The 13,151-nt window shown below is 35.7% G+C and overlaps 1 protein-coding gene across 1 annotated transcript in view; it reads right to left on the bottom strand.

The window, feature by feature from the left end:
- Positions 1-335: 335 nt before the first annotated feature.
- CFAP299 (cilia and flagella associated protein 299) overlaps positions 336-13,151 on the bottom strand; it is a 554,285-nt gene continuing 541,469 nt past the window's right edge. The window contains exon 6 of the mRNA XM_059681982.1: positions 336-534. Coding sequence (XP_059537965.1) covers positions 439-534 — 96 coding nt within the window. The 3' untranslated portion in view covers positions 336-438. The remainder of the gene's footprint in view (positions 535-13,151) is intronic.

Here is a 13,151-nt window from a genome sequence, read left to right on the forward strand (position 1 = left end):
TCTTTATGCCTCTCCCCATGTGTGACCCTTATTCTATTCTAGTTTATGATTTTATGGCACATGGCATAAGGTTTGGTCCACTAAATTTGGCATGGTAGGACCTGAGACATTTTTATTTTGGAAAATCTGAGCTACAAAATGTGTCACTAATTACTATATCCTTGAAGTTGCAACAAGAATTCCTCCCACGAAGTGTTGCAATCAGCCTCAGTGCTCAGGAAAAAAAAATGTTAGAAAAACCTCAAATTATATTAATAGGCTATCTGTACAATAAAAAAAACAGTCAATATTACAGTTTCCTTTCTAATTTCTTTATTAACTTTTAATATTCTAAATTGCCTTCCAGCTATAAGACTCATTCATTATTTTAATCTGTTTCTGGTTACAGGTTTCATTTAAATTCAGTGAACAGTTAGGGAACCATCTAACACGTGGCAGTTAAGTCTTTCTTCTGGAAATGTGGTCAAAAATGACAGCTTGTATGTAGAGCTCTGTCGGGATAGGGATTCTAGTAGAGTTGTCACCTGGTGAAGCCTAAAATACAGAAATCATATTGTTAATCAGTCCAATCGGTGCAAAAATTGGTATTAAAGACATTTTCTTCTCGTTTCAATGTTGTAGCAAGCAGACCTACAAAGGCTGTGGCAACGGAGACCTTTCCATGTTTTCCCCCAGATTCATTTTCCAAGGAGCAGTGATAATTCCACTCCAGAGCTTTGAGGCCCTGGGTTGTGACATTACTAAAACTATCTCGGATCAAAGCAGGGTCTGGGGCTCATACTTGTCCAGACTCTGCTGAACAACCTGGGTTACTAATTCTGCATAATTCTCAGGGAAGAGCTTTGTGACCACAAGTTAATAAGTAAAAAATAATCCTATTTCGATTTCAAGTAACACAAATGTCTCAAGTTTGGAATTGATTCAGACTCGCGAAAGTAACCTGTCCAGGTGGGTTTCATGAAAAGGTTCTTATCACTTTAAAAACAATTGTTATGCTTTCCCCCCTTCAAATTATAATCTTTGAAAACAGATTTGTTCCTTCTATGTTTATTCAGGGTTGTCTAGCATACGTAAAGCCTCCTAAGGAGCTCCTGTGGGAATAAATAGTCACTGATATGGTATTGATAAGACAGAAGAGAGAGGTACTAAAAGTGGTAGACAACATCTTCAATTGGGAAATTATTAGTCATTGGGCCTTTGCTATATTGGAGGTACAAAAGAATAATCTTACTTGTTCTCTCTTCTCTGTAGGAAGAGATGATAAGATGATCTGGGACTAGAGAGGAGCTTTCGTATTGCCTTTTCCCAATAGTACCTATTTTTTTGTGTGTGCTAACTGAGAAAGAATATATTAGATCCATCTTTTATTAAATAAGTCAGTAAAATTGCAAAGACTTTGAAATAGGTTAAAAGAATGGGTGTCCTGAGTGGCTCATCCATCCAAGTCTTTTCTGCCTTTCATCATTTTTGTACTACTTTACAACTCTTTAAGTTATAGAAAACTGATGATAAGGCCAGATATTCTTGTCTACAAATATGCAAATGAATTGTGCCTACTGGAAGGCAATTAATTATTGCTCCGTATTGGGGCCTGCTTTGCATCTATTTGTAAGTCAATATCATTTTTTTTATTTCTCATATATGTTATGCTCTTTGAATCCTCCTTTGAAATATTTTTAATGTCTTACTGGTTCCCTCCATAATTAATGAATTAAATACAATCTTTGGCATATTCATTTTATATCTGTATGAGAGTCACAATTATATCCTTTTAGGAAAAATAATGTTGCAAACATTTTGGAAGTTCCATGTAGTGTCCAGTGGCTTCCCTGATAGCAGGGGAGTCTGTGTTGCTGGGGGGCTATTGCATTTCCTAGGCTTCAAGCCAAACATTTCTTTCCTTGGCGCCAAGCGGTAAATTCCCAGGAGCAACAGAACTTTCGCTTTATTGTTCTTCTGTTTCTTTACGTATTTTCCTTTTTACTATTTTTGTGTTTTGTTTTGAAACTTTTATAATCAGTAAATTATTCCCCATTGGTGACAGCAATGATATGGAATTTGGTTTTATGGTCTAACCTTTGTGATCTCTGTAAATGAATGAATAGATTATAGAGATTTATTCTTTCTTGGGTGAGAGACAACAGAGAATATGATTTATTAGTATTTTCTTTTCTTTGTTTATTTGTCTACTTGTCTATATGAGCTCTTGTGCCCACTAGCAAAGACAAAAACTTTTTGCTATATGGAGTATTAATTTTTGTGTGTTTACTTTTGACCAGTAGCTAATGTTTAGATCTGAAACTATAAGCTCTCTGGGTGACTATGTATGTGGACATTTTTCAGGCCTTTTTCTTTGTTTGTTTGTTTTACTGTTTCTCAGAATCCTTGTACAATCTTGGTACTTACCAAGGACCCCATAGAATGTTTACAAGCAGTACTACAACTAGTATGATAGCCAAAGATTTTCTAACTTTTATATATAGAATACTTCAAATGTAATGGGAAACAAACACGTACCAAAACTCTATAGAAAAGTGTGTAGATGGCAATAATTACAGAAGAAGAAACAGAATATACTAACATGCATATGAAAAAAATATTCATCCCTAACAAAATTAAAAATGCAAATTGAAATGACCCCAAATAAATTTGGATATAAAACAAACAACATTAAAAATATGCAAAATAAATAGGGCATGGTGATTGAGCAGTCTTATTTCAGGTATATGTAATTGCAAATTGATATGGTGTAACTGCAAAATAATTTGACAATATATTTCTAAAGCTTCACAAAGTTTATACTTTTTAACTGAGCAAGTTACACTTTAGGAATTCACCTTAAAGAAAAAAAAACAGAACACCGAAACTTGGTTATAGAGAAGTATTATTTAAATTTGGGGAGAAAAACAGAAACCAACCTAAATTTCCATCTATTAGAAATTCTTATATAAACTATGATTACTCCAGGATTAAATGTTATTTACATTGTTATATAGCTAGCTTTTTCGCTTGATAATAAAGCCTAAACAGCTATTCATACCGGCATATCAACTTTAGTAATTATAGTTTGAAGTCATTTTTAAAACTGCTGCATAGTATTTAACTGTGTGAATGTGTCATAATTTATTTTATCATTGCCCACTCATGGACATACACATAATTTCCAGTTTTCAACTATTGCAGTGAAAAATGATATCCTTTCAGAACTTTCATTGTTTCTGAGTTGATAGACCCCCAAGAACCAATATTCGTTCATTGAACACCTACTCAATGGCACATTAAACAAATTCTCTCATTTAATCTTCACAACAATTTTTTGTAAAATGGTTGTTTTTACAGAGTTTACAGATGAGATAACAAAGGTGAAGAAGTGTTCAAAGAGGTTTAGGAATTTCCTTAAGATCTATTTAACTCCAATACATAACACCTATTGCCTCTCTTCAGCAGCTTTTCCCTGCCTGAGTCCTGCTGGCTATTCCCACCATTTGCTGCTTCTCCTGTTGCTCTTCTAGCCTCTTTCAGCTACTCCCATGTATTTTGGGGAGTCCCTGGGTCTCCATTTCTCCAGCGGAATTCATTAAGAGACTTAAGCAAGTCTTTAAATATCCTAAAACATTATTATACTACTCTGTGTGTATGGCCATGTACGCATTTCCTTTTTTGAGCAAATCCATAAAACATCAGATTTTTAAAGTAAGCTGCATTTCCCAAAAGGTTAAGATCCTATCTTCTGGAGCAGCTGCATGTGTCTGTGAGGTAGTTTTCTGGACTCCCCAGTTGGGGCTGCAATCTGTTTGTTTTATTGTGTTTTTTTATTTTATTTTTTTATTCTTGCTGAAGCTCTTTGAGGCAATATACATCACTGAGGCCACCGGGTTTATACTGAAGATATTGCAGCCAGCAATAACCACTTAGACACTGTCAACATGAGATTTTCCTGTCTTGCCATCGGCCTTGATCACTGATCATGCTATTATGTTCCATGTTCCAGTATACTTCAACATCCCTCCCCTTGCTTTGGGATTTCAGGTCTCAGAAATTGCAAGCACCTGCTGGAGTTGTGAATGGTTAGGAAGGAATCATGGGAGAGGACAGCTTATTTAACTGTAGAGAAATCATGCTCTCTTTGAATTAGAAATAATCCCTTAACTGTGGTCTCGCACGTGCAGGGACTTCATGCCTGACTTGTGTTTCTTAGTGCCTGCTTCTTTGTCATTAGTTATTACATCTTTGAAATCACGGAGGAAACGATTATTTGTGTTTTTTTAATCTTTAATTTTTTTATTTCAATTAAATTTATCAGGGTAACAATGTTAATAACTATACAAGCTTCAGGTGTACAGCTTTATAATATATCATCTGTATATACTATATCTTTATATAATATATCTGTATATATTTATAATATATCTGTATACACTATTGTTCTTAGTTAATCGTTATATCCACTAGGAAACTAATCTTCCCTTGTCTCTCACACTGCTTGTCCTTATTTGTGAGGAAAAATTGCATGAAAAGTGAGCTTGAATTGGGGCTACTCTCTATTCCTCAAATTCTTTTATTATCATTTCCCTAGTCTATATCGGTCCCTTTGACCTTTGGCATGATGTTTGATTAGGTTGCCCTTCTAATTAGAAGCGTAAAACAGTAAGTTTTCTTTGTCATGAATATGTTATTGAGATACGTACTATTCTTTTTACTGCAGATATTTGATTTGCATGGTGAAGAGTTATCATTAATAATCTTTATTACTGAACATTGATATACATCTAATAATTCAAACATATATATTTAATTTTTTTCTTTCCTCCAGCTCACCTTTCCTGCGCTGCACTTCATATATGAATTCATACATTGAACACTTAACAACAATGTGCTTATCTCTAGGGATTGTTCCATACTATTGCATATAAAATAAAAATGTTTTCCAGGTCAAGAGGAGGGCATAGCATTTAAGTGTTAGGAGTTTTAATTCATAAAAGCCATGCTCTGCTAATATAATTTTTGATGGATTCCTCAAGGCCATTGATTTTAGCAGAAGTTAGTTAATACTTAATTTATATGTGGTGGACTTTCAGTTCAGGTATCCCAGGTGATCGCCCAGGGGAGAAAATGTGTAAAGGCTTCTTAGTATGTGGGTGTTTTAGGGCTGTAATCAACCAAACATTCAGTAATTTGGGCAGCAAAACCAGAAATTTGGCAAGGCCTCAGCTTTCTTAATAACTGTGACTATGCCACAGTTAAAAAGCACCGTTTACAAGGGCCTCCGAGGAAATCCAGGAACCAAAGTGGTGTTGGTGATTCAGTAAGTGTCCCCTGCCCCTTGCGTGGCATTTGAGTGGATGCTGTTGGATACTTTGAAGAAACCATAGCCTTGCTTAAACTTACTCTGTTCAGTGGGAGTTTTCAGTTTTTATTTTTTAATGTCCAATGACATTATACCTGGGCCCTATATAAAGACAGATTGTAAAACCGAGGACCTTCACTGGGAGGGTGGGGCTTTCAGAGATTAAATTTGAACCATCTGTGGAAAGGATGGAGGAATGTTATGGGCCTCCATTTTGAGAAGAGCAATTTCAAGGCCGTGACAGGCTCCATCTAATTTTAATGTCCACATGGCAAGGGAAATTAAGACCAGTCAATGAACTGTGAGGTAGCATTAAGGAGGCAATTAACACCTTCCCTACTAATGGTCACAAGTGCTCTGGTGAGGGTCGCTTGGGAAAAACAGAACAGAGGAAAGAGAAGCTGAGAGAAGGTACTGCTGGAATCTTCCTCTAAATTAACCCCACCCCAAATAAAAACGTATGTTCTTTTGGTAAAAGTTGTTTTTAATTTTTAAATCTTGTCCACCTAGATATTCTTTTGCTTATAGAAAAAGAAAGTAGAATTGGGCAGGCGTTTTTTTTTTTTTTTTTTTTTTTTTTTTTTTTTTTTTTGGCATCTGTATAATATGTACTAATGGCTACACATTTATTAAAAAATAATAAAATAATTGCTTCTCTCATTTACCCATGGACCTAACACATTGCCATTGCTATGCACACTCAGGGTCAGTACTCCAAAGTTCAGCAAAGAACCCCCAGTGTTAATTCAACTACCAAGGGGAGGAAAGCACCAGAGTCAATTACTCTAATTTCAGCTAAAAATAGCTCTATATATGTTTCTAGTGCCTAAGATCCCAAAATATTTTCACGTTAACCTCAAAAGTTTCCAGGATTATTTTTGGGCCTCCTATTCACTTCTTTAGCAAATATTTAATATTCAATTTATTCATTCTGCAGATGTTTACTGAGCACCTACCACATGCTAGCCCTGGAGATGCAATAGTAAAGCGACCAGAAAGGGTTTCTGCCCCACGTTTCAGTTTATGCTTTCCCACTCTGTCACATATATTGTTTCATTTGAGCCTCTGGACAAACCTACCCAATCTAGTGATTTTTTGATGAGGCAGTGATAATCGGAATGGGTATCATCAGCCTCACTCTACAATGATCCAAATAAGTGGGGAAAACTAGCAGCAATTGATCAGCAGAGGCATCCAGTGTGGTGGATCGCATTACTATAGAGGTTATCCAGAAGTCTTTGGCACATGGTCTGTCCTTTCTAGTCTGTTTGTGTGGTCTCAGGAATGTATAATTTAGATTACCTAAAATTAACACTGTTGAATTAAAACTTGCTTTAGAGGAACAAAGTTTGATTACTTTGTGGACATAGAGTAAGGTGAAGCAACAGCCAATAAAATATGACTATATAAAGAAATGCACATCAAATCCAGCTAATCTTTAGGATCACTTAGGGATATATTAAAAATACAGATTCCTGGGCCGCACTACAGCTGAATTCAGTTTGAACCTCTAGGAGTGGGGCCTACGGCTCTCACATGATTGGCTAGGGCAAGGAGAGAGGAAGGGAAATGTTTTAGTGAATTGACAGGAACCACTCCTAATTAAGCCATGGTGAGTTGGATGTTTGATAATGAACTCTTGTGAAAACATTTTACATTCCAACATAATGCATTTTTATCTTTGAACGATTGTGATTTAAAAAAAGAGAAATTAGTCTGGCTCCTGTTATACTGTGAGGAGTGATGGTATGTACAAAATAATACATGCTATTAAATTGGTGCACAACCTACACTGCACATGGCTTCCAAGCTCTGTGACAGTCAGGACGGATCCAGACAGCTTTATGTTACAGTAGTGTCTTTGTTTCACCAGTTTCCTATATCTGATAGAAACCACATTCTGTCTAAGATCTTTTAACATGTGTTTTTTTGTTTATTTTGTCATGAGCCACATATCAAGCAACTATATTCAAGATGCAGTACAACTGCTTTACTGAATTCAATCATTGATTCTATTATTTTTTGATGGAATGTTTAGGATTCTCTATTTACAGTATCATGTCATCTGCAAGTAATGATGGTTTTACTTCTTTCCAATTTGGATGCTTTTTATTTCTTCTTCTTGTCTAATTGCTGTGGCTAGGACTTCTAGTACTATGTTGAATAAGAATAGTGAAAGCTGACATCTTGTCTTGTTCCCAATCTCAAGGGGAATGCTTGTAGTTTTTTCCTATTGAGTATGATGTTGGCTATGAATTTGTTATACAAGATACAAAGTAAATATCCAGAAATCAGTTGCATTTTTATATACCAATTATGAACTATCAGACAGGGAAATTAAAAAACAACAACATACAATTTCATCCACAATTGCTTCAAAAAGAATAAAATACCTAAGAATAAACTTAACCAAAGATGTAAAAGGCCCTGTGCTCAGAAAATTATAAGACACTGAAGAAATTGCAGAAGATACAAATAAGTGGAAGCATATACTGTGTTCATGGACAGGAAGAATTAACATCTTTAAAATGTTCATACTATTCAAAGCAACCTACAGATTCAATGCAATTCCTATCAAGATACCAATTTCACAGAGCTAGAACAAATATTCCAAAAATTTATATGGAACCACTAAAGACCCCAAATAGTGATCTTAAGAAGTAACCAATTTGGAGGAATCATGCTACCTGATATCAAACTATACTACAAAGACATAGTAATCAAAACAGCATGACACTAGCATAAAAGCAGATATATAGATCAACAGAACAGAATAGAGAGCCCAGAAATAAAACCATACCTTTATAGTCAATTAATATTTGACAAGAACATACAGTGGAGTAAAGACAGTCAATTCAATAAATGGTGCTGGGAAAATTGGACAGGTATGTGCAAAAAAATGAAACTAGACCACCTTCTTACAATGCACACAAGAATAAACTCAATATGGATTAAAGACTTAATGTTAGACTCCAAACCATAAAAATCCTAGAAGAAAACATAGGCAGTAAAATCTCAGACATTTCTCATGGCAATATTTTTTGATATATCTCCTTGGGCAAGGGAAACAAAAGAAAAAATAAATAAATGGGCGTACATCAAACTAAAAAGTTTTTGCACAGCAAAAGAAACCATCAACAAAATTAAAAGAGAACCCACAGAATGGGAGAAGGTATTTGCTGATACATCTGATAAGGGGTTAATATCCAACATTTATAAAGAACTGATAAAACTCAACACCAAAAAATCAAACAAACCAATGAAAAATGGGCAAAAGACCTGAATAGACAGTTCTCCAGAGAGAACATACAGATGGCCAAGAGGCATAAGAAAAGATGCTCAATGTCACGAATCACCAGACCAATGCAAATTAAAACTAAAACGAGATAGCACCTCACACCTGTCAGAATGGCTAGCATCAATAAATCAACAAGCTACAAGTGTTGGTGAGAATGTGGAGAAAAGGGAACCCCTGTGCAGACTGGTGCAGCCACTGTGAAAACAGTATGGAGTTACCTCAAAAAATTAAAAATGGAACTGCCCTATGAACCAGCAATTCCACTTCTGGGAATTTATCCAAAGAAACCTGAACACTAATTCAAAAGAATATATACACCCCTATGTTCATTGCAGCGTTATTTACAACAGCCAAGATTTGGAAGCAGCCTAAGTGTCCATTAGTAGATAAAACATCTGTGGTACATTTACACAATGGAATATTACTCTACCATAAAAAGAAAGCTAATTTTACCCTTTGGGAGGACGGCATGGATGGACCTGGAGAGCATTATGCTAAGTGTAATAAGCCAGTCAGAGAAAGACAAGTACCATATGATTTTGCTCATATGTGGAATCTAATAAACAAATTGAACTAACAAGAAAAATAGATACAGACTCATAGAAAGCAGACAGCTCTGGTGGGGATGATGGTGGTGGTGGGGGGAGCTGTAAGGAGGTGAAGGGATTGAGTGAAAAAGAATAAAAGAGAAAGAACTCATGGATATGGACAACAGTGTGGTGACTGCAGGGAGGAAGAAGGAAGTGGAAGTGGAAGAGGGTATATAGGGGATCAATGGTGATGAAAAAAAAATGTAGTCTGTTAAACACCAAACAAAGTAGCAAAAAGGAGACTGTCCTGTAGAATTTCTTATTTTTCATACAATTGACTTTCTTTTGTACAAGTGAGGTTTATCAAGCAGAAATATAACATCACCTTATTTCAGAATGGCTTATGCGTTTTCATACTTAGAAATTTTGATTCGAAGTCCTGAAACAAAGACACAGATTCTCATTGAACTATGCAGAATGGCAAAAACTCATATTTTGGCATCCACAGTTGGAGTTCAATTTTCTCTCAAAACTTCTCTGTCATTTCTTTTCTTCTGAACTTTGATCTCAACCCTGGTTCCACATTAGAATCACTTGAGGAGGGTTTGGAGTATATAGATGCCCAGGCCTTCCCCCCAGGGCCAATTCAACCAGAATCTTTGCATGTGAGGCCAGGCTGCATATATTCTAAAGTTGCCTGGGTGATTTTGATGTCAGGCCTGTGCTGAGGACCACTTTCTAGCCAATAGGAGGTCCTTTTCCTTCCCATGCAAGCTCTGTGCTTCCTCTATATGGGATGTTTCTTCCAACCAGAATACCCCTTCTGCTCCAGTCCCTGTGTCCTCACCCTACTCATCCTTCAAAATTCAGTTCAGACTTTATTTTTTAATGCCTTAGGTCAAATGTAAATTCTGTCCCCTTTGAATTCTCATAGAGCTTGCTCTGTTTTCTCAGGTCACTTTCTAGATTGTCATTTCTGTGCACATTACCACCCACCTAACCACCCACCCACCCACCCACCCACCAATTAACCTATAGGCTTTTTAGAAGAAACCTACCTTTTTGATTTACTTTTAACATCTTACACTGTTCAGTCAGTGCTCAGTAACATCAAATGAGATAGAGGGAGATGGAAACCTTTCTGATTTACCTTTAACATCTTACACTGTTCAGTCGGTGCTCAGTAACATCAAATGAGGAAGAGGGAGATGGAAGCAAGGATGAAGAAGTGACAGGTATACTGACTTCCATCCAGCTCACCTTCTCTATATTCCTCTGGTGCAAGTCTCCCATTCTCCGCATCCTCTCTCTTTTCTGAGGATTGGGATGAAGTGAGATCTCTTAACCACTGGTTTTTTTTGTTTTTTGTGCTTTTTTTTTTTTAGATAAAAATGCATTCTATAAGTTTGGTCTTTACTTGAATAATTGGGGAGTTAAAATATTAATAACATCAACTCAGAAACTTGCCCACTACAACAGGACCCCTAGTTCTAGTCCTCTTCATTCTCTATTTGAATTATTATGCTCTCATCCTCTCCAGATTTTCCTCCCAGTCTGTCCTAATCCATACTCTCCCATGTCCTTAAAACATAACTTCTATCCTGTTATTCCCTAGCACAAGAGCCTAGGCATATTTTTCCACTTCCTATTAAGTTCAGTCTGAGATCCTCATTGGTCCTGCATTCAATGATTTTCATGACCTTTCTACACTTAATTCCCCCTCTTCTCCTTCACCTAGCCAATGCAGCAGACAAACTGAACTATTTAGGCATGTTTTACTTTCTTTTTTACACTCTTCAACATTATCTTTTCTCGTAGATTTCATTCTGGTATTGCCCACCTCTTCATCTTTATGAGTTCAATTTCTAATAATTCTTCAAGCCCAATTAATAGATTACCTCCTCTATTGTCATCTAACATTATTCCCAATGCAATCCCCTCACTATCACCTCTCCATTGCCTCCTGCCTCAGGTCATAATTCTACTGAATTCCCAAAGCATTTCCTTTTTTCCCCCCAAATATCATTTTCTGCCTTATACTGTAGTTATGTTTTGTACATGCCTGTTTTCCTAAAACTGCTATAAGTACTGAAAGAACAAGGGTTGAAATCTTGCTCATCTTTATAACCTATGAAGTCTCATAATATTTAAATTCCATTGCTAAATTATACTAGTAATGAACTACATGGCCTTGAACATGTCATTTAACCTGTTTGAGTCAATTTGTTCATAAATTAAAACATTCTAATTCAACAGAATTAATTTGAGATAGGTTAAATTACATATTTCTGGAACTACACACGAAGATTTAAAAGCACATACCAAAAGAAAGATTTCTGCATGACCTCTACAAAACTTAAAATGATAGCTGCACTAGCTGTTTCCACTGATAAATTCTTGTAATTGTTTTTTTCTGACTCACTTGGATCACTATATAGTAGTCTGGCTGTACCCTCTCTGGCTATCACTGCTACATCAGGTATCAATGACATAATCCACTCAACTTTTACTTAGTGTAGTATTACTGTGTGCTAGCAGGGAATCACTCCTTCAATCACTTATTGCATGAATATTTATTAAATATCTATTAACCAGGCATTTTCCCAGGTGAGGGGCCCTCACATTTAGTGAATAGAAGAGGGAAACATCTAGCATAACTAAGAAAGATTTTTTTCAATTTTAACTATTCTATACAATCTCTCTCTCTCTCTCTCTCTCTCTCTCTCTCTCTCTCTCTCTCTCTCTCTCTCTCTCTCTCTCTCTCTCTAGATTATGAAGGTTTAGACCACCTATGTTATGCTAAGACTCAAAGAAAACTTTCCCATGGTTAATGTTTCCTAAAATAAAAATACAAAAAGCCTTTAAAAATTTATTCAGATAATGTAGGGGAGTGAGTGCAAAGTGCTTCCACTCAATCCTCCTAAAGATAATACACTGGAAACATTTTGGTGGGTGTGAATCACTCAAACAAGCATTCTTAGCTCAAAAATAGAAACTTGCCTTATTTGTTCCAGATGTTATACAGCTGCAGGGAAGTTAAAGCCAGTGGTCCTGTTTTGAATGCAACCAAACTCTTATTGCATTTGGAATTTCTTAACCAATGAACACATATTACTTGCTCTAAGACCTGCACAATTTTCTTTTTTTCCACTGTTACCATTCACAAACAACTATGTTTCCTGGGAACTACACTTCAGAATTAATGAGACTACATCTGTGTTATACAAAGGAAGCACATCCTGTTTATAACTATTTCTACCTGTCATTTATCTTGACCTCTTTAGTTTTTTTTTTCTGTATACTAGCAGTAAACAATTAGAAACTGACATTTTATTATGTTTGGCTTGAATTTTTAAAAATTTAATTTTTGGGTGACATTGGTTAATAAAATTATATAGGTTTCAGGTGTATAATTCTACAATATATCATCTGTATTTTGTATTGTGTGTTCACCATAGTCAAGTCTCCTTCCATCACCATTTATCGCCCTTTTATCTTTATTGATCTTCCCCCTTTCTCTCTGGTAATCACTATACTGTTGCCTGTGTCTCTGAGGTTTGTTTTTGCCTTAATCCCTTCACCTTTTTCACCCAACCTCATCCCCCCAATGCCCTTTTACTCTGACAACTGTCAGTCTGGTCTTTGTATCTATGAGTCTGTTTCTATTTTGTTTGTTAGTTTATTTTGTTCATTAGATTCTACATAAATGAAATTACATGGTAATTGTCCTCTATAAATTTAAGCATAAAAACATTTCAAAGAGAATACTTGAAGGAAATGAAAGTTGAACTGTATTGTTCTTACAATATTTTATAGCACCTTAACTATGGAGTTATAAGGACGTGTTTATCTCAGGGAGAATTTCAAGTAAAATTATTGATAAAAATATTGAATTATTTTTATTTATTATTTTAATATATTTGTATTGATTTCTGAGAGGGAAAGGGAGAGAGGGATAGAAACATCAATGATGAGA

The sequence above is a fragment of the Myotis daubentonii genome, chromosome 1 (genome assembly GCF_963259705.1).
Source record: "Myotis daubentonii chromosome 1, mMyoDau2.1, whole genome shotgun sequence".
In the NCBI taxonomy this organism is placed as follows: Eukaryota; Metazoa; Chordata; class Mammalia; order Chiroptera; family Vespertilionidae; genus Myotis; species Myotis daubentonii.